A 27,774-nucleotide genomic window follows, 5' to 3' on the forward strand; every position below is an offset into this window, starting at 1 on the left:
GCTACCTGGTTGAATTTCCCCCAGTCCCTTGTGATACGTTGTGTTCCTTGCTGTTCCTTTTACCGTAGCAGGCTTGAAACACCCATGTCAATCAGCAGTCAGAGGAACGTTAACCAATTGTTGCCTATGGGGTGACGCTTCCACTGGCACAGTAGGCTATTTAAAAGCCAGTTTGCTGTCAGAGCGCACGGACCATCATTACATGAGAAGATGGAGACTTTCGGGTATCTGTTTTGAACGTATGAAAAGTTTATGCTACCATACCATGTTTGCAACTATGTATCTTTAATTTTTTTGGAACATATTTTACGTCTGCAACGAAATAGTGGATATGCAAACGGCACTGGGGGACACTTGGAACCATAACATCAGCTCTTATAACCTGTCCTCTACGGACCCAGACCGCTTCAGCAGCCTGGAGGACATAGATATGACTGCGGACGGCAGTCCAGCGCTTCGAATCATGATATCAATCGTGTATTCTGTGGTTTGCGCAGCGGGTTTGGTGGGGAATTTGTTAGTCGTTTTCTTAATGAAAGTGAGACAAGGAAGAAAAAGGTCCACCATACACTTTTTTGTTCTTAATCTGGCCATGACAGACTTCCAGTTTGTCCTGACCCTGCCTTTCTGGGCTGTGGACACTGCTCTGGACTTCAGCTGGCCGTTTGGGAACGCGATGTGCAAGATCATTCTCTCCGTTACTGTTATGAACATGTACGCGAGTGTGTTCTTCCTCACTGCTATGAGTGTTACGCGCTACTGGTCCGTTGCCTCGGCTCTAAAGGACCGCACCAGACACAGATATTGTTCGGTGAGATGGGTGAGCGCAGTGCTCTGGGTTTTTGCCACTGTGGCCACAGCTCCAACGGCTATTTTCTCCAATATGACAAACATCGCTGGGGAGAAGCTCTGCCTTTTGCGGTTCCCGGAGGGCCAGCACTGGCTGGCTTTATATCACTTACAAAAAATCATAATTGCCTTTGTTTTCCCCATGCTCATAGTAACAATTTGCTATTTGATGCTCCTACGATTCGTTCGCCTGAGGAGTATGAACAACAACCATCCTAAACGGAGTAACAGAGTCACTAAATCCGTTACCATTGTGGTTCTTTCATTCTTTTTGTGTTGGATGCCAAATCACGCCATCACTTTCTGGGGCGTCCTGGTCAAATTTAATGTGGTGAACTGGGACAAGTCTTATTATATGGTTCACACCTATGTTTTCCCCGTGACCGTGTGCCTGGCACATGCCAATAGTTGCTTGAACCCAGTTTTATATTGTCTCATGCGAAGAGAGTTCAGGAAAATGCTGAAGGATTTATTCTGGCGGGTTTCCTCACCTGCGAACAGCTGCCAGATACGTCCCTTTTCTGCAACTCGAAAAGCCTCTGTCCACGGTGACACACAAATACCTTTGAATGTCATAGACACCGACCTCTGTCAACTGTCCATTGTAAATGGGCAATGTGACGCATTAGCGGAGGACAGCCAACCATAAAGGTAACTTAATGCGTAAAACCAGAGCTCTAAGCCGCTTCGTAAAACTCGTTCGTTTTTTTATTGTCAAAAGAGTCAAATATTACGACATGTATTATCCTCGACTCAATGCATAGGACTAAGATGAGAACATTAACTTTTCTAAATTAACAGTATTTAAGTTTATAAATGATGATATTCTATCATGTAGCTTACCAAACCATAAGATGCCAGCTGCGCCAAGCAAATATTTGTCTCCGTGACTGGCCTCAGCCCCTATGTGACTTCTAAATTATTTCTACCTATGTACATAGCGTACTACCTAACATAATTTAAGTTGAGGCCTACTTGGGGATCTATTGAATCTGTATCGCGGAAGTTCAGCGTTACACGCTTGATTGAAATTTATTAAGGCAATATTCCCCCATTAGCAGACTGCATTCATAGTAAACGCAGTATATGTCGGCTCAATCGGGAATTACCTTTACATTTCTGTCGCAGAATGTGTAAAGCTTCAACAATACAGATGATTGAAAAGCCTTTGACCTTGCTAAATCAATGGTATATTGTCGTTACATTGCGCTTTTGTGCTGTTTTTAAATCGAACAAAAACGTTGGCTACTGCCTGAACGCCTGGTGTGATTTCCATGTCCATTGGTTGTCGTAAGTGTGTAAGTGTGGTATAGTAAGTGTGGTATAGGCCTAGGTGTATTTTGAGAAAAATATTGTTATTTAAATTTTGCAAAGTAAAATGCAAGTGTCAGTCATTTTCAGTAATTCACAGTATTTCATTAACAGATACTTTGCAACTTTGTGACTAGGGATTCACATTTCCCCGGAAACTTTCCAACTTTCAGTACCGGGGATACTTCATATGTATCCCTTTGAGTCCCAGAAAGTACGCCGAAAATCGGAAGTGCCCAATTCAAAACGTTTAAAACCAAAATATGGCCACTATGCCAGGGTACTGCCCAAATAATAAGCGCGCTGTGCCACCTTGTCGACTGAGCTGCACCACTATGTAAAGATTTCAGAGCAAATTAAACTGATATTTAGTAATGAACTATCTTTGATCGCCAATGACACTGTTGTGAATTAAATTCCATAAATTCCGAGCATTATCATGTTCCTCAATTAATGTAGTGCATATCTCGATACAGAGCGCGCTCAGGACGCACAGAGCGCACCCCGAGTATAGCGTTGTCTGATCATGCAAACTTGCTAAGCTTGCTAGATAACCTCCTTCAACTATTGACATAATATATTCTATATTTGGCAAAATCGAGTTGATGATTATACAGATAGTATATCAGGAAATTAACAACAGAGAGATTTAAGAGTATAAATTGTTAAAAATGTCAAGGTATCTTAACAGGAACCAACTCTAAAAATATCCATATCTACTTTCATACGGTCTGTTGATCACGCATACCGAAGCTCTCATCTGGGCAGCAACTATACAGTAAATTGTTAACAGACTGTGACAGAGATGCCTATATAGGGAATTGTGCACAGGCCTGTCAAATGTGTGACTGTCTGGAGAGGCACACGTCAAATAGGCACACGTTATTTTACAGGCTCTATTGTAGGGGTTTCCTGTAGGGCAGAGCTCTAAAGATAAAGATATTTCGGAAGCTATAGCAATACATTTATTAATGTCTACATTTGTTTTTGCCACATTTATTCTATTACAGACAACTTGATGCATACAAAATAAAAAAATATTTACTTTTCCCCCCTTAAAGTATACATTTTTTGAGATTCCTAATGTTGCTGTCCCCACTACAACAACAAAAAAATACAATCCCGAAGACACAGATCTTTGAGCTAAAGTAGGCTAATGCAATTAGCATGAGCTTGTAATCTAACTGCACTGTCCAATTTACAGTAAGTATTACAGTGAAATAATACCATGCTATTGTTTGAGAAGAGTGCACCATTTTGAACATGAAAAATTATTAATAAACAAATTAGGCACATTTGGGCAGTCTTAATAACGTTTTTGAACAGAAATGCAATGGTTCATTGGATAAGTCTAAAGCGTTTCACATACACTGCTCCATCTAGTGGCCAAAATATAAATTGCACCTGGGCTGGAATAATACATTATGGCCATTCTCTTGCATTTCAAAGATGATGGTACAATTTTTTTTTCAAAATAACGTTTTTTTCCTTCTTTGTATTATCTTTTATCAGATCTATTGTGATATATTCTCTTACATTACTTTCACATTTCCACAAACTTAAAAGTGGTACCTATCAAATGGTACCAAGACTATGCAAATCCTTGCTTAAGGGCCTGTGATTGTGTCCTGGAAACATTTAATTGAAATACTGTATAATTACATTAATTCCTGTGGAGGACTGCTCCTACTAGGGAGTGCCAATATGGCCAATCGGTGGCTTCAAAGCCTCCCAATGGCCAGGGTTTATTTACATCATTGACTTGTTTTATTATGAACTACAAGTAGAGCTTTGGAAACGAGTGCTGTAAATATTATAACATTTTCTGTGACTGATGCCTGTGAAATACATGTACTCTTCGCTAAACAAATGTAATGACTGATATGTCTACCAATACATTTGCATAATACAATTATTTCTCATGGCCATTTTTTAATCTTATTTAGCAGTGATGTTAACAAGTTTGGCACAAATATGTGGAAAATCATCAACACAATAAAAACTACACATTTTGGAAAACCGTCAGTGCCAAGGGTAAGACAGAACTGGCAGGAGCTAATATACGATAAGTGAATTTGTCCAAATACTTATGACTTCTTCAAAAGGAGGGACTAGATACACAAGGTGCTTTCATTTCTGAATGGTAAAAGCAGTGGTGTAAAGTACTTAAGTAAAAAATACTTTAAAGTACTACTTAAGTCGTTTTTATGGGGATATGTACTTTACTATTTATATTTTTGACAACTTTTACTTTTACTTCACTACATTCCTAAAGAACATTATGCACTGTTTACTCCATATATTTTCCCTGACACCCAAAGGTACTCATTACATTTTGAATGCTTAGTAGGACAGAAAATGGTTCAATTCGCACACTAATCAAGAAAACGTCCCTGGTCATCCCTACTGCCTCTGATCTGGCGGACTCCCTTTACACAAATGCTTTGTTTTTAAATGATGTCTGAGTGTTTGAGTGTGACCCTGGCTATCCGTAATTAAAATAAAAGTGTCTGGTTTGCTTAAAAAATAATTTTACATTATTCCTATTTTTACTTTTACTTTTGATACTTAAGTATATTTTAGCAATTACATTTACTTTTGACACTTAAGTATATTTAAAACCAAATACCTTTAGACTTTAACTCAAGTAATATTTTACTGGGTGACATATACTTTTACTTGAGTCATTTTCTATTAAGTTGTATTTACTTTTACTCAAGTATGAGAATTGAGTACTTTTTCCACCACTAGGTAAAAATAGATATGTAATACCCTCAAATAAAAGGTGACATTCTGAATTGTCACCTCATATGAAATATTTGATCTCAAATCCAAAATGCTGGAGTATAGTCAAATGAAGTGTAGCTCTTAACCCAGTATGTCCACTGAGGGCCCACTACAGTCAATAAATAATTCATTGAATCTCAACGTGTACTTGACAAGACAACAAAACCGTCTAAATATTTAGGAGAAAACCAAGGGAATTATTGGGCCATACATGATGTGTTTAAAGTATATTTTATGAATATTCTAAAATAAACTAAAAAGGAAGTCATCACGGGTTATCTCCAGTTTCAACCCACGTGTGTGTTGTTTTCCAAGTTAAGGTTATCCTGATCTCTAACAAATTACTTCACATTTCATAACCCTTTTATAACCTGCCAATCTCTACAAAGGCAAACGCCATAACCTTAATAATCTACCACACACCAGTTGACCTGCCTCTATCGATTCACTTTAGACATAATCACTGAAAGGGTCTACATGGCTGAGGGGCTATAATGTATATGCTATCTATAGCAATAATTATTATTATTAATCCCCATGGTATTTGTGAAATGGAGTAATGGGGGAGATCATGAAACTATTGACAACCTTTTATGAGATTATTAAGGGCCATAGAGATCCTCAGGGCTACGCATACACACTATTGTACTGCTCAAGGCACATTACTGTAACTTCACTGTGTACACAGTCACTGTACCAAGTCCGCTGAAATGTCTCTATGGGTTTCAATTTCATAGCTCATTTACTGCCATCTCCAAGTCTGAATATGCTAGTTTGCATTGCCCAGGAATAAGCAATACTCAGTGGAAAGGCAAATGCAAGATGGTAGCCAATCAGTCTGTCCGTTTGTATGTGTGATCCTTGAGATCAGAGTTTAAGAGTTTTTATGTTTTAATGACTCTGATCCTGTTTACAGAAGCAAATACTTTTTTTATGTGAAGGTGGATGCTGTATATAACAACTATTATTTTTAGATCTCAGTCTCTATTTTACATTTCGGATTGAGAAGGCATTTGTTTTTTTATACGCCTTTCTGGAGTTGGTTGCTCACGGAGTCAGGAGCGTCTGTCTGCGCGCAAGGCCTGCTACGCGAGCGCAGGTGCGCACTGAAGGCTAGGAGCGGAGAAGCGCCTAATTAGATTGGAAAACCTGATGCACCGTGGGCGGTGGGAAAATATAGGTTGTTCTACACAACGTCTACTGATCGTTGGACACCTGTGCTAAAATACCTATAAAAAACCGGCATTATGTATCTGTCACCGTGCCTGCTCTTTACTCCATGCCATCCTGGATTAAATAGGCTGAATGATCAATGGTTGAGTTACCTTCGCTTTATGCCCTACAATTTGCAAACACTCCGACGAGACCATCATGTCAATACCACCAGGAACTTGGTCTCTCTGCAATTACATTTCTACTATTCTCAAACGCAACTGGACCTACACTTGATGGCACTTGGGCAACAGATATATTGTTATGCTTTTATTGTTGGTCTCTGGTAAAGTGCGACCAAACCCTGGTCCGGTAGATACTATCCAATCTCTACCGAATCCCTATGATTTTAAAAACAGAGCAGTTTTGGCCTCTTGTATGTTAATGTCAGGAGTCTATTTCCAAAAATAGACATGATTAAAACATGGGCCATTCTGAATTGCTTGCGGTTAAAGTGAACGTATTTAAGGATTCCCACATCACTGTAGTCGGCTGCTACAGACCGCCCTCGGCTTCGGGAGACGCACATCTTTCTGATGTCTTGCACAAGTTAAATTACTCTGAATTCATTATTTTAGGAGATTTGAACTGGGACATGCTTACATCTGTATCAGATTCTTTTGAAGAACTGTGTGACTCTCTGAATTTCGCTCAATTAATTCATGCGCATACAAGACCGAATCCCCGACCACCTAACAAATCAGCGCTAATGGACATTATTTCAACGAATACCACTTACAAATACACATCGACTGGGATATTCTGTAATGATGTCAGTGATCACTGTGCAATTTCTTGTGTTAGAAATTTTAAAAAAGACCAAATCCAAACCCCATTATATTTTTAAAATACATTTTAGACAGTTTGACGAGCAAGCGTTCTTACATGATCTGTACCATACTATTGATAGAGTAAGTCTGATTCTTGATGTTGACACTGCCTGGGACTATTATTATATGAAATTTGTGTCGATTTGTGATAAGCGTGCCTCTGTGAAGAAATTTAGAATCAGTGGAAGGGACAATCCCTGGTTTTCAGAAAACTTGGCAGAATTAAATAGAAAGATATATCTAGCTCAAGCTAGACGTGCAAACGCTCCTGTTGACTGGGCCTCCTTCAGAGCGCTAAGAAACAAATGCACAGGATTGATCAGGAAGTCCAAATCAGATTACTATTTAAATACAGTCACAGTCACACATCAGTGTCAGGTTCTAAGGTATCCTCCGACCTTCCTGACCATTTAATGATGGATTCTAATGAAGTGAAGGATAACGCCAATATTGTAGTTTTTTTAACAAGCACTTCATATCTGCTGGTTCAGTTTTTGATAATGGTGGGGCCCAGGCCTCTAATGTAAGCTCGGTTATACTCATCTATGATATAGGCACTCGTGTGAACCATTTTAACCTTGAGCCTGTTTCTTATACTGAGGTCTATAAAGCACTAAAGGCTATAGACACTAAAAAATCTGCAGGTCCAGAGCCCTACCTCTTAAAGATAGCATATGATATTAGTACTGAACCTGTGACTCACATTTTCAACTTGAATTTCTTGACCAATTCCATACCCAGCATTTGGAAATCAGCTTATGTCCTCCCACTGCTAAAGGGTGGAGATCCCTCAGATGCTATTAACTATTGTCCTATCTCTAAACCCCCTATCCTGGCCAAAGTCTATGAATCCCTAGTGAACTCACAGTTAAAACACTTCTTAATTGAAAATAACATACTGAGCGGGTCTGGCTTTAGATCCGGGCACAGCACCATAACTGCAGCTATGGCAGTGGCAAAATACATCATTAATGCACTAGATAAAAAGCAATGTTGTGCTGCTCTGTTTGTGGATGTTGACCATGAATTGTTGCAAGCTAGACTCTGTTTGTGGAAGTTGACCATGAATTGTTGCTAGCTAGACTCTGTTTGTGGAAGTTGACCATAAATTGTTGCTAGCTAGACTCTGTTTGTGGAAGTTGACCATGAATTGTTGCTAGCTAGACTCAGAAACATTGGTCTCAGTGAAGGGGAAGTCAATTGGTTTAGGAACTATCTTTCTTACAGAACAAAATGTGTATATACTGACAATCACAAGTCTAGCTTTTTAAAGATTAATAAAGGTATTCCCTCCTCTCTTCTCCAGACCATTTCCGGAGACCTTCTCCCTTACCTCACCTCGCTCATCAACTCATCCCTGACCGCTGGCTACGTCCCTTCTGTCTTCAAGAGAGCGAGAGTTGCACCTCTTCTGAAAAAACCTACACTCGATCCCTCCGATGTCAACAACTACAGACCAGTATCCCTTCTTTCTTTTCTCTCCAAAACTCTTGAACGTGCCGTCCTTGGCCAGCTCTCCCGCTATCTCTCTCAGAATGACCTTCTTGATCCAAATCAGTCAGGTTTCAAGACTAGTCATTCAACTGAGACTGCTCTTCTCTGTATCACGGAGGCCCTCCGCACTGCTAAAGCTAACTCTCTCCTCTGCTCTCATCCTTCTAGACCTATCGGCTGCCTTCGATACTGTGAACCATCAGATCCTCCTCTCCACCCTCTCCGAGTTGGGCATCTCCGGCGCGGCCCACGCTTGGATTGCGTCCTACCTGACAGGTCGCTCCTACCAGGTGGCGTGGCGAGAATCTGTCTCCTCACCACGCGCTCTCACCACTGGCGTCCCCCAGGGCTCTGTTCTAGGCCCTCTCCTATTCTCGCTATACACCAAGTCACTTGGCTCTGTCATAACCTCACATGGTCTCTCCTATCATTGCTATGCAGACGACACACAATTAATCTTCTCCTTTCCCCTTCTGATGACCAGGTGGCGAATCGCATCTCTGCATGTCTGGCAGACATATCAGTGTGGATGACGGATCACCACCTCAAGCTGAACCTCGGCAAGACGGAGCTGCTCTTCCTCCCGGGAAGGACTGCCCGTTCCATGATCTCGCCATCACGGTTGACAACTCCATTGTGTCCTCCTCCCAGAGCGCTAAGAACCTTGGCGTGATCCTGGACAACACCCTGTCGTTCTCAACTAACATCAAGGCGGTGGCCCGTTCTGTAGGTTCATGCTCTACAACATCCGCAGAGTACGACCCTGCCTCACACAGGAAGCAGCGCAGGTCCTAATCCAGGCACTTGTCATCTCCCGTCTGGATTACTGCAACTCGCTGTTGGCTGGGCTCCCTGCCTGTGCCATAAACCCCTACAACTCATCCAGAACGCCGCAGCCCGTCTGGTGTTCAACCTTCCCAAGTTCTCTCACGTCACCCCGCTCCTCCGCTCTCTCCACTGGCTTCCAGTTGAAGCTCGCATCGCATCCGCTACAAGACCATGGTGCTTGCCTACGGAGCTGTGAGGGGAACGGCACCTCAGTACCTCCAGGCTCTGATCAGGCCCTACACCCAAACAAGGGCACTGCGTTCATCCACCTCTGGCCTGCTCGCCTCCCTACCACTGAGGAAGTACAGTTCCCGCGCAGCCCAGTCAAAACTGTTCGCTGCTCTGGCCCCCCAATGGTGGAACAAACTCCCTCACGACGCCAGGACAGCGGAGTCAATCACCACCTTCCGGAGACACCTGAAACCCCACCTCTTTCAGGAATACCTAGGATAGGATAAAGTAATCCTTCTCACCCTCCCCCCCCTTAAAAGATTTAGATGCACTATTGTAAAGTGGCTGTTCCACTGGATGTCTTAAGGTGAATGCACCAATTTGTAAGTCGCTCTGGATAAGAGCGTCTGCTAAATGACTTAAATGTAAATGTAAATGTAAAGGTGTGCCCCAGGGTTCCATTTTAGCTCCTGTGTTCTCAATTTTTATGAATGATTTGGGAAATGGGATGCAACCGGCAAAATTACATCTATATGCAGATGATACAGTCATATATTCATGTGCTCCTTCTCTGGTTCAGGCTGTTGAAGAGCTCCAGACTGCTTTTCAGTCACTGCAGGCCTCCCTTTATGGTCTCAAACTGGTCTTGAATGTACAAAAAACAAAATTCATGACCTTTACCAGAGCTAGAACTTTTAGCATTGTCACATCTGGTGGCTTATCCCTTGAAAAAAGTGTGCCTCAAATACCTAGGTATTTGGTTGGATGACAAGTTGTCCTTTACAGTTCATGTGGATAATCTTGTGACAAAGCTTAAATTGAAATTGGGTTTTTATTTTCGTAATAAGACTTGCTTCCCGCTTATGGCTAGAAAGAAGCTTGTTCAGGCCACTTTTCTCTCTGTAATTGATTATGATGACTTGTTATATATGCATGCAACCTCCTCCGTCTTACAAAGACTGGACTCTGTTTATCATGCATCCTTGCGCATTATTACAAACGCCAAGTCACTCAACCACCATTGCACATTGTACCAAACGATAGGTTGGACTTCACTTTATATGAGCAGAAAGATACATTTGTATGCGTTCATCTACAAAGCCATTTTGGGTAAACTCCCTCTTTACCTCTGTAGTCTGGTCTCCTTCACCACCAGTAATTACCATACCCAGTCTGCTAGGTGGTTGCTACTTAAGGTCCCCAGGACATACACGGTATTAGGCAACACTGCCTTCTCTTCTTGTGCACCAGATGCATGGAATAGTCTACAATCCATGCTTCATCTAGATATGTTAGTGCCATTGAATGAATTTAAAACATTGATGTTACAGAGAAGTGCAAATGCTTTTTTTAGGCTGGATCATGTTGCTGTATTGTTGTATGTGTCACACCCTGATCTGTTTCACCTGTCCTCATTATTGTCTCCACCCCCTCCAGGTGTCGCTTGTCTTCCCCAGTGTATTAATCCCTGTGTTTCCTGTCTCTCTGTGCCAGTTTGTCTTGTATGTTCCAAGTCAACCAGCGGTTTTCCTGTACTCCTGCCTTTGATATTCTCTTTTTTCTAGCCCTCCCGGTTTTGACCCTTGCCTGTTCTGGACTCTGTACCCGTCTGCCTGACCATTCTGCCTGCCTTGACCACGAGAATTTCTGCTACTCTGTACCTCCTGAACTCTGATCTGGTTTTGACCTTTTTCCTGTTCACGACTATTCTCTTGCCTACATTGTAAGACTCCAACCACCTGCTTCCTGTGTCTGCATCTGGATCTCGCCTTGTGTCATGATAGTATGTTTTAATTATGTAATGTATTGATTGTTGCTGCCTTCTTGGCCAGGTCTCCCTTGAAAAATAGACTCTGGGTCTCAATGGGCTTTTCCTGGTTAAATAAAGGTGAAATAAAAAATATATATGTTGTAAGGTAAATAAATTATATTGGCAATAAAAAATGTTTACCATTTACTCAGCTGTATTCACAATTGCAAAAGGAAAATCTAAGTAAGGAATGGCTATAGTTGTACAATAATAGTAACTGAAGCCATTTCTTATCTGCCTTTATTTTCATCAATTTGTGAAAGTTAACTTTACAGACATATTACCTAATAAGATTAGGTAAACAGTTGCAATACTGACCTCTTTCTGCCTCAAGTTAATGTATCTGTTTGGGTGGTTATGAAATCCAAATATATCTAAATTCAGCAAAAAAAACGCCCCTTTTTCAGGACCCGACCTTTCAAAGATAATTCGTAAAAATCCAAATAACTTCACAGATCTTCATTGTAAAGGGTTTAAACACTGTTTCCCATGCTTGTTCAATGAACCATAAACAATTAATGAACATGCACATGTGGAACGGTCGTTAAGACACGGTAGGCAATTAAGGTCACAGTTATGAAAACTTAGGACACTAAAGAAGCCTTTCTACTGACTCTGAAAAACACCAAAAGAAAGTTGCCCAGGGTCCCTGCTCATCTGCGTGAACGTACCTTAGGCATGCTGCAAGGAGGCATGAGGATTTCAGATGTGGCTAGGGCAATAAATTACAATGTCCGTACTGTGAGACGCTTAAGACAGCGCTACAAGGTGACAGGGTGGACAGCTGATCGTCCTCGCAGTGGCAGACCACATGTAACAACACCTGCACAGGATCGGTATATTCGAACATCACACCATCTGGTGGGCCAGATGGAGGCCAGGACATCAACACAAGGTTAATGTTTTTATGATTTACACATTTTTAAAAAATTGTTGCAAAGTCACTCGGGCTCCCGAGTGGAGCAGCGGTCTAAGGCACTGTGAAGAGGTGTCACTACAGTCCCTGGTTCAAATCCAGGCTGTATCACATCTGGCTGTGATTGGGAGTCCCACAGGGAGGTGCACAATAGGACAGGTTAGGCCGTCATTGTAAATAAGAATTTGTTTTTAACTGACTTGCCTAATTACATTTTTAAAAAGTGTAACAAAGTCTACTGTGTAAAGCAGGGTTCCCTAATTGGTGGAACTCTGACACATTTTATTTTGACACCCAAGTTTTCTGAGCATTTTTTGTTGTTATTTGCTGGACATAATCGACTAAAAACCAGGAAATCAGCTCCAAGTGGTTTTAATTTAAGAAATGTATTCCCAAATATTCCCACGCATAATAAAGAGAAAATGTGATCGTATACAAATGTAAGCAGTTTGAAATGATTCCCATTATATTGATTTCGGCTTCTTGAGGTCCATTTGCTGTCTATAAATGATTTGTAATTATGTTCCGGACCCCCGATCATCTGCTCAAGAAACAATCATCCTGCAGCTGAATCTAGTTCATGAAATCTGGTGCATAGTGTTAAATGAACCCTTGCAACGAACAACCATATATGTGTGAGAAAAATTCTGATATTGTCAAATATTTATCTTTTTTATCTGTATATGACATCAAAAGTGTAATTATTGAAAGATAATTTCATCACGCTTCTCTCTTTCAATTATAGTTGCTAGTTTTTGATTTCATACTTACAGCATTTACCATACATTTTATGATTCATAAAATCAATTTCTTTCAAAAAGCACTTTTTAAATGGTTCTGTAGGTTTCAAATGTAATCCTGCCTTACATAAAGCTCACAGAATTAATATCAGAAGAGCACTGCAGTCAGATGAACAAATAATCGGTTGTGACTAAATTAAAATAGTTTTCTACAATGAAACCTGTCTTTACATTTTTTTTAAAAGTCCACTGCTTAACTTCTTGATCAGTGTACCGTCCACGGGACAGTTGAACTAACGCAGGCTAATGTGATTAGCATGAGGTTGTAAGTAACAAGAAAATGTTAGGACATAGACATATCTGATATTGGCAGAAAGCTTAAATTCTTGTTAATCTAACTGCACTGTCCAATTTACAGTAGCTATTACAGTGAAAGAATACCATGCTATTGTTTGAGGAGAGTGCACAATTTTTAACATCAAGTTAATTAATAAACAAATTAGGCATATTTGGGCAGTCATGATACAAAATTTTGAACAGAGATGCAATGGTTTATTGGATCAGTCTAAACTTTGCACATATACTGCTGCCATCTAGTGGCCAAAATCTAAATTGAAGCTGGGCTGGAAAAATGCATTATGGCCTTTTTCTTGCATTTCAAAGATGATGGTACAAAAAATGTAAAAAAGAACGGTTGTTTTTTTCTTTGTATTATCTTTTACAGATGTATTGTTATATTCTCCTACATTCCTTTCACATTTACACAAACTTCAAAGTGTGTCCTTTCAAATGGTACCAAGGATATGCATATCCTTGCTTCAGGGCCTGAGCTATAGGCAGTTAGATTTGGGTGTAATTTCAGGCAAAATAAAAAAATTAAAAAGGGAACGGGTATTTATTAAGAGTTAACATTGTGTGTGTATAGATATTATAATATTTAAAGACATTGTAAGCATAACGCTCAGCCCTGCTATAATAGTTCACTAAACTACAGGGTATGTTGTCCATTGACGTTGTTGTCTCTGGCTCTTTTGATATCAGATTCGGAATGAATAACAACAAGGTTTGTGGTAGTTTGAAAAGTCCACCTTAGGTCAGCAGTGTTTCCAATTCACATGACCTGACAGGGAAAAAACAGCCCTATAGTCATAGCACAGACGAAAAGGGAAGCTATCTATAATAATGCTGTTTTGTCATAGCCTACGAATAGGACCCAGAGTTTTACCTGACCAGGACATGAGATTAGGAAAAACTACAGGCCCCAGAAAAGACATGTTCATTTTGCCACACCACTTTTGAACCACACCACGTAAACTACCTCTGGTTTACAAATTTTCTCCATGAGAAATGGTTTGATCCAAACCTACAAAGCTTTTTCACATTTACATAAAAACAATTTTACAGCAAGTTTGGACCCAAGAAATCAAGTTGCTCTTTATATCAATAAGAACAATGTCATTACTTTGTGAAAATGTCAGTAGGCTTTTTAGTGATTACTTGGTAATAGTGATAAGCTATAACAATGCCAGTTAGTATTAGTTATATATTTAAAGTGCAGACATTTCAACCAGGCACATCATTGCTTCCTTCAACATACAAATCTATATAAGGGATACATAATAGAAATATAAGGAAAACGTAATAACTAAAGAAACACATACCTCAGAAAGCTAATAAAGAAAAAAAAACTTCTCATCTCAACATGATGTTAGTGGGCAGCCAGCATGCAGATGCTTTGAATCAGTGCACTTTTGTGGTACAGTATGATCGTATCCGGCCTGATGGCTGCTCAGCAGTTTGTAGAAGGAAGGGTCATTGTTTTGGCAAACTCCTCGTAGTGGACACATCCGTCTGGTCCCACGCCAGTCTCTTTCAGCAGCTCGTCAACTGCAGGGAAGTGAGAAGATGATGCCCACACAACTTAACTTAATTATAACTCATCAAATCCAGTAATTTCATCAATGGTCTTTGAATATTTTAAGACGTTTTGACTACTGGTCACAATCTCTGCCACACACAAAGTACCAGTCAAAAGTTTGGACACACCAACTCATTCAAGGGTTTGTCTTCATTTATACTATTTTCTACATTGTAGAATAATAGTATAGACATCAAAACTATAAAATAACACATATGGAAATCATGTAGTAATCAAAAAAGTGTTAAACAAAACATATTTCAGATTTGAGATTCTTCAAAGTAGCCACCCTTTGCCTTGATGACAGGTTTGCACACTCTTGGCATTCTCTCAACCAGCTTCACCTGGAATGCTTTTCCAACAGTCTTGAAGGAGTTCCCACATATGCTGAGCACTTGTTGGCTGCTTTTCCTTCACTCTGCAGTCCAACTCATCCCAAACCATCTCAATTAGGTTGAAGTCAGGTGATTGTGGAGGCCAGGTCATCTGATGCATCACTCCATCACTCTCCTTCTTGGTTAAATATCCCTACCCAGCCTGGAGGTGTGTTGGGTTGAAAAACAAATGATATTCCCACTAAGAGCAAACCAGATGGGATGGCGTATCTCAGCAGAATGCTGTGGTAGTCATGCTGGTTAAGTGTGCCTTGAATTCTAAATAAATCACAGACAGTGTAACCAGAAAAGCACCCTCACACATCACACCTCCTCCTCCATGTTTTACGGTGGGAACCACACATGCAGAGATCCTCCGTTCACATACTCTGCGGTTGGAACCAAAAATCTCAAATTTGGACTCATCAGACCAAAGGACAGATTTCCACTGGTCTAATGTTCATTGCTTGTGTTTCTTGGCCCAAGCAAGTCTCTTCTTCTTATTAGAGTGATATAGTAGTGGTTTATTTGCAGCAATTCGACCATGAAGGCCTGAGAGGTGTCTGTTACTTGAACAACGTGAAGCATTTATTTGGGCTGCAATATCTGAGGCTGGTAACTCTAATGAACTTATCCGCTGCAGCAGATGTAACTCTGGGTCTTCCTTTCCTGTGGCGGTCCTAATGAGAACCAGTTTCATCATAGTGCTTGATGGTTTTTGCGACTGCACTTGAAGAAAGTTTAAAAGTTCTTAATCTTCCGGATTGACTGACCTTCATGTCTTAAAGTAGTGATGGACTGTCGTTTCTCTTTGAGCTGTTCTTGCCATAATATGGACTTGGTCTTTTACCAAATAGGGCTATCTTCTGTATATCACCCCTTCCTCGTCACAAGACAACTGATTGGCTCAAACGCATTAAGAAGGAAATATATTCCACAAATGAACTTTTAAACAAGGCACACTGTCACGAATATCACAGAAGGTGGCTCCCCTTCCCGTTCGGGTGGAGCTCGGCGGTCGTCGTTGCCGGTATACTAGTTGCCACCGATCCCTTTTTTCCCCTTTTCGTTTGGTTTTGTCTAATTGGTTTCACCTGTTCCTTGTTGGGGTATTGGTTTGGGGGCTTGTTGCTGTGATGTCAAGATGTGTTCATTATTATTGTTGTTTTTTTTCGCTGTCCGGTGAGGTACCAGTTTGTACTTGGATAGAGTGTATTACGCCTGTGTTCGGCGTCACCCGTTGTACGCTATTTTGTTGGACATTAAAGCGTTTTTCCCTAATCCTCTGCTCTCTGCACCTGACTCCACTCCCATCACTCTTCGAGCGTTACACACACCTGTTAATTGAAATGAATTCCAGGTGGCTACCTCATGAAGCTGGTTGAGAGAATGCCAAGAGTGTGCAAAGCTGTCAAGGCAAAGGGTGGCTACTTTGAAGAACCTCAAATATAAAATATATTTTGATTTGTTACTAAATGATTCCATATGTGTCATTTCATAGTTTGATGTCTCCACTATTATTCTACAATGTAGAAAATAGTAACAATAAAGAAAAACCCTGGAATGAGTAGGTGTGCCCACACTTTTGACTGGTACAGTAGTGTGCTTTTCAAGTGTTCATACAGAATATACAGTATTGGTGTAATAAAGTAACAAAGTAATTCAATTACATTTACTACCATGTTAAGTTGGTACAATAATGCACACCCATGATTCTGGATGTGCGTGGTTTGAACAAACAAACACAATGCACATACATACACTCTACAACTCTCTCATATACATGTGGCATGTGTGTTTTATGACCCTTACCTTCTTTATCAGTGAGCTTCTCTCCCAGCCCGGTGAGCTTGGCCCGGAGCTCCGAGGACAGGATGTAGCCCTTCTTCTGCTTGTCCGTCATCCTCATGGCCTCCAGAATCTCTGCTCTGGGGTCCTCCTGCTGGATCTGCTGGTGCATCATAGTCAGGAAGGTGGAGAAGTCCAGCTCTCCACACTTATCTAGTTTTATGGAGGGAGAGTGATTGATTGAATGATCGATCAAATGATTGGTTGATTAGAAAATGGATTTATTGAAAGGGATAGTTTAACATTGAAAGACATACATGCAGGCGGGCAGACAGACAGACAGACAGACAGACATGCGTACCAATCTTGGAGATTTGCAGGTGTCTGTCCACCTCAATGAAAGTGGGGCTGACCCCCAGGCAGCGCATGACTATAATCAGGTCCTTGGCCTCAATTTTACCCTTGTGCTTCTTGTCATAGAGTGAAAAGCATTCCTTGAATTCTGTGAGAAAGAAGAGGTTGTCACATTTCCTCAGCTCTTCTAGGTATGTATGCTTCTAATGGCTATTCCCCTGACGTCAAACCATAGAAATAGAATGAATAGAACAGACATCCCCATACAGGTCAATTATGACATAATAGATGGACTGTCAGACATGTTTTGTGCACCCATGAGTTTACCTGTCAAATTTCCTTGGTCAGAGGTTTCAAGAGCATTCTAATCCCTCTAATTCAATAGGTTTTGTTTAGTTTATTAAGATCACGATTAGCTACTGCTCATTGCTGACGACAACAGTGGTAGGTCACCAATAACGATGAGACAGCCTATACAGTGGGGTGCCAGGACAACAACCTCTCTCTCAATGTGAGCAAGACAAAGGAGCTGATTGTGGACTATAGGAAAAGCAAGGCCGAACACGCCCCCATTAACATCAACGGGACTGAAGTGGAGCGGTTTGAGAGTTTCAAGTTCCTTGGTGTCCACATCACCAACAAACTATCATGGTCCAAACACACCAAGACAGTTGTGAAGAGGGCAAGACGACACATTTTCCACCTCGGGAGACTGAAAAGATTTCGTATGAGTCCCTAGATCCTCAAAAAGTTCTACAGCTGCACCATCGAGAGCATCCTGACTGGTTGCATCACTGCCTGGTATGGTAATTGCTCGGCATCTGACCGTAAGGCGCAGAGGGTTGTGTGTACGGCCCAGTACATCACTGGGGCCACGCTTCCTGACATCCAGGACCTATATACTAGGCGGTGTCAGAAGAAGGCCCCAAAAAATTGTCAAAGACTCCATTCAACCAAGTCATAGACTGTTCTCTGTTACCGCACGGCAAGCGGTACCGGAGTGCCAGGTCTAAGACCAAAAGGCTTCTCAACAGCTTCTACCCCCAAGCCATAAGACTGCTGAACAACTAACCAAATGGCCACCCAGACTATTTACATTGATCCCCCCCCCTTTGGTTTTACACTGCTGCTACACGCTGTTTATTATCTATGCATAGTGACTTTACAAATTACCTTGACTAACCTGTACCCCCGCACATTGACTCGGTACCAGTACCCCTTGTATATAGCCTCGTTATTGTTATGTACATTTCTTGTGTAACTTTTTGATTAATTTGATTTTTTTTCACTTTAGTTTATTTGGTAAATATTTGATTAACTTCTATTTCTTGAACTGTTGGTTAAGGGCTTGTAAGTAAGCATTTCATGGTAAGGTCTACACCTGTTTTATTCTGCGTATGCAAATACAATTTTATTTGATTTTAATATTCCTTCTCATGGTCTGAGAGTCATTTAGCTGCCTTTTGGCAAACTCCAAGTGGGCTGCAATGTGCCCTTTACTGAGGAGTGGCTTCCGTTTGGTCACTCTACCATAAAGGCATGATTTGTGGAGTGCTGCAGAGATGGTTGTCCTTCTAAGGTTCTCCCATCTCCACAGAGGAACTCTGGAGCTCTGTCAGAGTGACCTTCAGGTTCTTGATCACCTCCCTGACCAAGGCCCTTCTCCCCCGATTGCTCAGTTAGGCCAGGTGACAGCTCTAGGAAGAGTTGGTGGTTCCAAACTTCTTCCATTTAATGATGGAGGCCACTGTGTCCTTGGGGACCTTCAATGCTGCAGAATTTTGTTGGTAGCCTTCCCCAGATCTGTGCCTCAACACAATCCTGTCTCGGAGCTCTACAAACAATTCCTTCAACCTCATGGCTTGGTTTTTGCTCTGAAATGCAGTCAACTTTGGAGCCTTATATAGGCAAGTGTGTCACTTTCCAAATCATGTTCAATCAATTTAAAATACCACAGGTGGACTCCAATCAAGTTGTAGATACATTTCAAGGAAGATCAATGGAAACAGAATGCACCTGAGCTCAGTCTCATAGCAAAGGGTCTGAAAACTCATTTTAAGTAAGGTATTTCTGGTTTTATTTTTAATAATTAGCAAAAATGTCAAAACTTTTTTCACTTTGTCATTATGGGGTATTGTGTATAGATTAATGAGGAAAACAAATAATTTAATTAATTTTAGAATAAGGATGTAATGTAACAAAATGTGGAAAACGTCAAGGTGTCTGAATACTTTCCAAATGCACTGTAAGTACAGAACAGTTATAGACAAGAACAAAATAAGATATTATATTACATTTTAAATAAAAAATAGAAGTTAGACATTAAGAACACCTTTCTAATATTGAGGAATTAATGGTAAATAATATATTGTGTAATTTTGGTTGTGTTTCAGATGATTTTGTGCCCAATATAAATTAATGGTAAATAATGTATTGTTGATATTCTGGAGTCACTTTTATTGTAAATAAGAATAGAATATGTTTCTAAATACGTTTACACTAATGTGGATGCTACCATGATTACGGATAATCCTTAATGAATCGTGAATAATGATGAGTGAGAAAGTTACAGATGTACAAATATCACCCCCCCAAAAAAATAAAATAAATGTCTAACCTCCCCTGTTATTATAATGGTGAGAGGTTAGCATGTCTTGGGGGTATGATATTTGTCTGTAACTTTCACATTCATCATTATTCACGATCCATTCAGTATTATTTGTAATCATGGTAGCATAACATCCACATTAATGTAGAAGTGTTTAATTTATTCACCTTTATTTAATTTATTTAACCAGGTAGGCCAGTTGTGAACAAGTTCTCATTACAACTGCGACCTGGCCATGATAAAGCAAAGCAGTGCGACACAGACAACAACACAGAGTTACACGTGGAATAAACAAACGTACAGTCAATAATGCAATAGAAAAGTCTATATACAGTGTGTGCAAATGAGGTAAGATTAGAGAGGTAAGGCAATAAATAGGTCGTAGTGGCGAAGTAATTACAATTTAGCAATTAAACACTGGAGTGATAGATGTGCAGAAGATGAATGTGCAAGTAGAGATACTGGGGTGCAAAGGAGCAAAAAAAATAATAATATGGGGATGAGGTAGTTGGACAGCCTATTTGCAGATGGGCTATGTATAGGTGCAGTGATCTGTGAGCTGCTCTGACAGCTAGTGCTTAAAGTTAGTTAGGGAGATATGAGACTCCAGCTTCAGTGATTTTTGCAATACGTTCCAGTCATTGGCAGCAGAGAACTGGAAGGAAACGAGGCCAAAGGAGGAATTGGCTTTGGGGGTGACCAGTAAAATATATCTGCTGGAGCGCACGCTACGGGTGGGTGCTGCTATGGTGACCAGTGAGCTGAGATAAGGTGGGGCTTTACCTAGCAAAGACTTATAGATGACCTGGAGCCAGTGGGTTTGGCAACTAATATGAAGCGAAGAGCATACAGGTCGCAGTGGTGGGTAGTATATGGGGCTTTGGTGACAAAACGGGTGGCACTGTGATAGACTGCATCTAATTTGCTGAATAGAGTGTTGGAGGCTATTTTGTAAATTACATCGCCAAAGTCAAGGATCGGTAGGATAGTCAGTTTTACTAGGGTATGTTTGGCAGCATGAGTGAAGGATGTTTTGTTTGCGAAATAGGTAGCCGATTCTAGATTAATTTTGGATTGGAGATGTTTAACGTGAGTCTGGAAGGAGGGTTTACAGTCTAACCAGACACCTAGGTATTTGTAGTTGTCCACATATTCCAAGTCAGAACCGTCCAGAGTAGTGATGCTGGACGGGCTGGCAGGTGCGGGCAGCGATCGGTTGAAGAGCGTGAATTTAGTTTTACTTGCATTTAAGAGCAGTTGGAGGCCACGGAAGGAGAGTTTTATGGCATTGAAGCTCGTCTGGAGGTTAGTTAACACAGTGTCCAAAGAAGGGCCAGAAGTATACAGAATGGTGTCGTCTGCATAGAGGTGGATCAGAGAATCACCAGCAGCAAGAGCAACATCATTGATGTATACAGAGAAAAGAGTCGGGACGAGAATTGAGCCCTGTGGCACCCCCATAGAGACTGCCAGAGGTCCGGACAACAGGCCCTCCGATTTGACACACTGAACTCTGTCTGAGAAGTAGTTGGTGAACCAGGCGAGGCAGTCATTTGAGAAAACAAGGCTATTGTGTCAGACAATAAGAATGTATTGATTGACAGTGTTGAAAGCCTTGGCCAGGTCGATGAATACGGCTGCACAGTATTGTCTTTTATCGATGGCGGTTATGATATTGTTTAGGACCTTGAGCGTGGCTGAGGTACACCCATGACCAGCTTGGAAACCAGATTGCATTGTCACAAGGAATGATGCTGGAGAGACGAAGCAGGTACGGGGAGTAAAACATTTAATTATAACGGACAGAGACTAGACAGGAACAGCGTCAGAAACAAATTCAAAAGACAAAAACAATACAATGCAGCAGCAGGGAACAGAGCAAGGGAACAGAAAAATATAGGGGAGGAAAAGAACATGTGATAAGTGAGTCCAGGTGAGTCCAATAACGCTGATACGAGTGACGGCATGTGTGCGTGATGGATGGCAGGAGTGCGTGATGCAGGGTAATCTGGCACCCTCAAGCGCCAGGAGAAGGGAAGAGTGGGAGCAGACGTGACATGCATAGCGGAGAAGGTACGGTGACATTCAAAATGGTCGGTGATCTGTTTGTTAACTTGGCTTTTGAAGACTTTAGAAAGGCAGGGTAGGATAGTTATAGGTCTGTAACAGTTTGGGTCTAGAGTGTCTCCCCCTTTGAATAGGGGGATGACCACGACAGCTTTTCAATCTTTAGGGATCTCAGACGATAAGAAAGAGAGGTTGCATAGGGGTTGCAACAATTGTGGCGGATAATTTTAGAAAGAGGGGGTCCAGATTGTCTAGCCCAGCTAATTTGTTGGAGTCCAGATTTTGCAGCTCTTTCAGAACATCAGCTGTCTGGATTTGGGTGAAGGAGAAATGAGGAGGCTTGGGCAAGTTAATGTGGGGGGTGCAGGGCTGTTGATCGGGGTAGGGGTAACCAGATGGAAAGCATGGCCAGACGTAGACAAATGCTTATTGAAATTCTCAATTATCGTGGATTTATCGGGGGTGACAGTGTTTCCTAGCCTCAGTGCAGTGGGCAGCTGGGAGGAGGTGCTCTTATTCTCCATTGGCTTTACAGTGTCCCCGAACGTTTTGGAGTTTGTGCTACAGGATGCAAATTTCTGTTTGAAAAAGCTATCCTTTGATTTCCTAACTGCCTGTGTATATTGGTTACTAACTTCCATGAAAAGTTGCATATCGCGGGGGGATATTTGATGCTAACGCAGGATGTTTTTTGTGCTGGTCAAGGGCAGTCAGGTCTGGAGTGAACCAAGGGCTATATCTGTTCCTGGTTCTACATTTTTTTGAATGGGGCATGCTTATTTAAGATGGTGAGGAAGGCACTTTTAAAGAATAACCAGGCATCCTCTACTGATGGAATGAGGTCAATATCCTTCCAGGATACCCGGGCCAGGTCGATAAGAAAGGCCTGCTAGCTGAAGTGTTTTAGGGAGCGTTTGACAGTGATGAGGGGTGGTCGTTTGACCGCAGACCCATTACGGACACAGGCAATGAGGCAGTGATCGCTGAGATCGTGGTTGAAGACAGCAGAGGTGTATTTGGAGGGCAGGTTGGTCAGGATGATATCTATGAGGGTGCCGGTGTTTAAGGATTTGGGGTTGTACCTGGTAGGTTCATTGATCATTTTGTGTGAGATTGAGGGCATCTAGCTTAGATTGTAGGACGGCCGGGGTGTTAAGCATGTCCCAGTTTAGGTCACCTAACAGTGCGAACTCTGAAGATAGGTGGGAGGCAATCAATTCATATATGGTGTCCAGGGCACAGCTGGGGGCTGAAGGTGGTCGATAGCTTGCGGCAACGGTGAGAGACTTGTTCTGGAAAGTAGAAGCTCGAATTGTTTGGGCACAGACCTGGATAGTATGACAGAACTCTGCAGTAGATTGCAACTCTGCCCCCTTTGGCAGTTCTATCTTGTCAGAAAATGTTATTGTTAGGGATGGAAATTTCTGGATTTTTGATGGCCTTCTTAAAGCCAGGATTCAGACATGGCTAGGACATCTGGGTTGGCAGAGTGTGCTAAAGCAGTGAATAAAACAAACGTAGGGAGGAGGCTTCTAATGTTAACTTGCATGAAACTCAAACCAAGGCTTTTGCAGTTACAGAAGTCAACAAATGAGAGAGCCTGGAGAATGGGAGTAGAGCTAGGTGCTGCAGGGCCTGGATAAACCTCTACATCACCAGAGGAACAGAGGAGGAGTAGGATAAGGGTACGGCTAAAGGATATAAGAACTATTGTTTAGTTCTTTAGAAACATATTCTATTCTTATTTACAATAAAAGTGACTCCAAAATGACACAATACATTATTTACCATTAATTTCTATTGGGCACAAAATCAAATGAAACGCGACCAAAACAAACAGCAAATGCATCAAACAAATGTGTAAAGTCACAGGCTTGATGTAGTTATTGCGGTGCTTGTCACGCCCTGACCATAGAGAGCTTTTATTCTCTATGTTGGTTAGGTCGGGTGTGATTTAAGGGTGGGTCATCTAGGTGAATTATATTTCTATGTTGGCCTAGTATGGTTCCCAATCAGAGGCAGCTGTTTATCGTTGTCTCTGATTGGGGATCATATTTAGATAGCAATTTTCTCATTGTGCTTTGTGGGATCTTGTCTATGTATAGTTGCCTGTGAGCATTAGATTAGCGTCACGGTTCGTTTGTTTGTTTTGTTCTTTAAAGTGTTCTATTCCAAAAATAAAGGATGGAAACATAGCAAGCTAGCTGCTTCTTGGTCCACTCCTTATAACGATTGTGACAGTGCTATGAAGGGATCAAATACTTAACTTTTTACTACTTTAACACACATATAAGTGAATTTGTCCCAATACTTTTGATCCCCTAAAATGTAGGGACTACGTACAAAAAGTGCTGTAATTTCAAAACGGTTCAACCTATATGGATGAAAATACCCTCAAATTGCACTTGACAGTCCAAACCCATAGTCATTGTACATTTCAAATGCTGGGGTAGAGCCAAAACAACAAAAAATGTGTCACTGTACCAATACATTTGGTCATTGTACAGATTCATATTCTTAAGTACAGTTAAATTAAATATTTAGAAAGAGGAGAGGCGCTGTGATAGAATATGTTTATCTGTTAAAAAAAAAAGTTAAATCTGTTTTTGGTTTGGGTACCGTGATGAAACCCATAGTGGCGTGTCTGGTGGGGTATGTATGTCTGTTTGAAGTGTATGCAAATAGATTACACAAGTGGTTAGGCATTTCCAACACACAAATGTTTCTTAAAAAGACTGGAAGGGAAGTTGCCTTTCATGTTTGAGGGTTAAAGAGAAATTGACTATCATGCATGTTGTTGATGTTAGTTGTGTGTTTAAGGGCAAGGCATGCTGTTAAACTCACTGTGTTACGCATACATCTCAGACTGAACTAGCCGACAGATCCCCGAGCTTCCTGTGTAGATTAAGACACCACGAAGCCAGCGTGAGACAAGGCTCGAAAAACGGACCTCAACCCAGGGATGAGAAATGTGTTCTACTCCGAATTGTCCCATTATCCAAACTGTTACACTGAGAAAATGATCATGCTAGCTAGCAGATAACAGTTGTTCAATCGTCTCTGTGTAACAGTTGTGATAATGGGACAATTCAGAGTACAACGCAGTTCTCATCCCTGGAATGAGGTACGTATTCCGAGCCATAGTTTGTCTTAATCTACACAGGAAGCCTGTCCAACTTTAGCGCAGTTGTAAGCAAATTGGATCTGCTGGCTTAAACTGAACTAGAGCATTATACTCTTCAATGGGAGATACAGGTCAGTCTTAATCGAGGCAGTATCTGCAGTCACCGCTCATTAATCTTTGATGAGGGATTACAGCCGTCAGGATCTGCTTCAATCACACAGAGGAGAGCACAGGCTGCCTACTGAAAGGCAAAGAGAAGGGCCATAGAAATATATATGGGTTTCATGGTGCACTGTATACTAGCCCTTGATCATGACTCTCAGTTCCATTACATTATACATAAGAGTCATTGGATGAAGGCGTCTTCTGTACAGGGGAGTTTTGTTAAGAGCCCCAAGTCTGGATCTGAACATTAACACGAATCGCTTGCGGTATGGTTTTGGAAGCATAAGGACCTTATCTTTCATATCAGCAAAACATTTTTTATTTTTTTTTATAAAGTGAAATTGATACACACCTTTATAAATAAGGTTAGGGTTAGTGTTCCCACACGGCCATATATTCATGTTACAGGGCATGTTTATGGAAGACAGAGGGACCACCTGTGCTAACTAGCTATCTAGCATGCTCGGAACACCTGTAACGGAAGTAGGCCGCCAGAAACGTGTTATCACTGAAAAATACTTTTGGCTGCAACTGTAAGTGCAGTGCACTAAGTGTATATTTTGCATTTGTGAAATTATTTTAATTTGAGATGTTTCTAGAACCGTATTGCAAATAAGTATCAATTCACGTTTAGATGGAGTATTTGGCTGTTTTGTGTGCCAGAGTCAGTCTACCTCTGAAAATAACATGTCCTTGGACCTAAAGATAACATTAGGAACGTTAAGAGTACATCTTGGGCTAGGTGCATATATGATGCATGATAGCACCAATCTGACATAGTATTGTATATTAGTAGGCTATATATTGGTATACATAAACTAGTCCTCCACAGTCTGTAATATCCTATTCAAAATATTGTTGAACAGTTTTATGATCTACATTTGACAACAAAAGAAGAAACTATCAAAAGACTGGTGATATAAGTGATGCATTGTGTGTGTCTTCTCAACAGGAACGTTGACACAAATGGGGTGCATTGTGTTGTGGCAGGCACACGGAAAATTACGTGGAATACAAGTCTGTTCTTATCAACATCCAGCAATAAGAAGTAAGTCCTGGAATGTAGGCTTCTGTGAACTTGTAGTAGTTTTCATTTTATTCGCCAATTTCTTGAGTATAGATCAGATACTATCCAAACTGTAATCATCAAGATAGTGGACATTCTCAGACAGTAACGCAAAACAAAATGATTAAAAAAAAGGTTGTGCATACCAGGAATTAAATTAAATGAATACCCACGATTATTTTGACATGTGATAAACAATCCTGCCTCGTGTCGTACTTGCCTAAAATGATCACCTTTATCCAATTCAACATATGTGCACACAGTCTAACGCGTCTTACCATTTATTTGGTCTTGAGTCAGGAACTTTGCCTGTAACAAAACAAGAGAAGCACGTCACTTTTATATTCAACTAAGTATTTATAGTGGATGCTACATCTAACTATGAGCCAACTATTGTACATAACAACGATTTCACTGGAATAACTTGCTTACCATCGTGGTTACGCTCAGTCAGTGCTCCTAGACACACTCGACGTGTCAGGTCCGCTTGTTAAACCTGCGTGAGTAACCTTTATTTTGAAGTTTGCATTATTGATACAGTGTTGCCATGAGCACATGGTGAACTAGACCCCACACCAACTATAGGTTACTATGCTATTTATCCCCGATCACCATGAAACGGTCTGTCACAATAAAGGCACAATCCTTAATTTATGTATTCGCCGAAAGACCCACCACTTGGTTTGCTGTAGGGCTGGATAAATGTAGCCCAGCCTACTAACGTTACTCTCAAATTCGTAACTGGAAGAAGCTATGGATGCAGAATGGCATCACGTTGTTATATAGTTTTAAACTTTTACCGTTATATTGTTTGGTTACAAAGACAAAGGATTCATAAGTAGTTTATGGACTATAGATTGTTTATAAATCAGTAATAATAGTAGCCCAACCAGCAGCAAGATGGCAGTATTAGGCTATTCGTTTTACATCGTTTTTCATTTTACGTCCGACCTCTATGTGCACAGCCGGAAATACACTGGTGTCCGCCGTGGACCGGCTCGTAAATAAAACATCCTGCATTCAGGCTGAAAATGCGTCAGTTTCATCCATAACTCGACAAGGCCATTTTATTGCCTGCCAAAATTCTCCCCCCCCCCCCTCTATTTTGGGATTGTAATGCCTGGCACACTTCAGAATCGTTTTGGTAGCTCATGTTGCCCACAGAAAGTAGTGTGTCTGCCACAGAAAGTATTTGACTCTAAGTACAAAATTAAGGAAATTAGAAGGGGGGGGGGGGGTTCGGCAAGGCCATTTTCTTGCATATATCCATAATTACAGTAAACTGTTATAATATTTTTTTGAAAAGTAAAATATAAATAAATGTATAATATTATAATAAACAAAACTATGACTGAATGTGCC

General features: G+C 41.0%; 2 protein-coding genes across 2 annotated transcripts; one reads left to right on the forward strand and one right to left on the reverse strand.

The window, feature by feature from the left end:
- Positions 1-213: 213 nt before the first annotated feature.
- On the forward strand, positions 214-4,690 carry rxfp3.3b (relaxin family peptide receptor 3.3b). Its single transcript, XM_029668998.2, has one exon. The coding sequence runs from the start codon at positions 332-334 to the stop codon at positions 1,496-1,498; it is 1,167 nt and encodes a 388-aa protein (XP_029524858.1). The 5' UTR covers positions 214-331; the 3' UTR covers positions 1,499-4,690.
- Positions 4,691-11,514: 6,824 nt separating this feature from the next.
- Positions 11,515-27,297, reverse strand: calml4b (calmodulin-like 4b). Its single transcript, XM_029668648.2, has 5 exons — positions 26,845-27,297; positions 26,691-26,721; positions 17,390-17,530; positions 17,053-17,241; positions 11,515-14,835 (listed from the first exon to the last, which is right to left on the reverse strand). The coding sequence occupies exons 1-5, from the start codon at positions 26,845-26,847 to the stop codon at positions 14,738-14,740; spliced, it is 462 nt and encodes a 153-aa protein (XP_029524508.1). The 5' UTR covers positions 26,848-27,297; the 3' UTR covers positions 11,515-14,737.
- Between the last annotated feature and the right edge of the window lie 477 nt (positions 27,298-27,774).

The sequence above is a fragment of the Oncorhynchus nerka genome, linkage group LG9a, assembly GCF_034236695.1.
Source record: "Oncorhynchus nerka isolate Pitt River linkage group LG9a, Oner_Uvic_2.0, whole genome shotgun sequence".
Lineage (NCBI taxonomy): Eukaryota > Metazoa > Chordata > Actinopteri > Salmoniformes > Salmonidae > Oncorhynchus > Oncorhynchus nerka.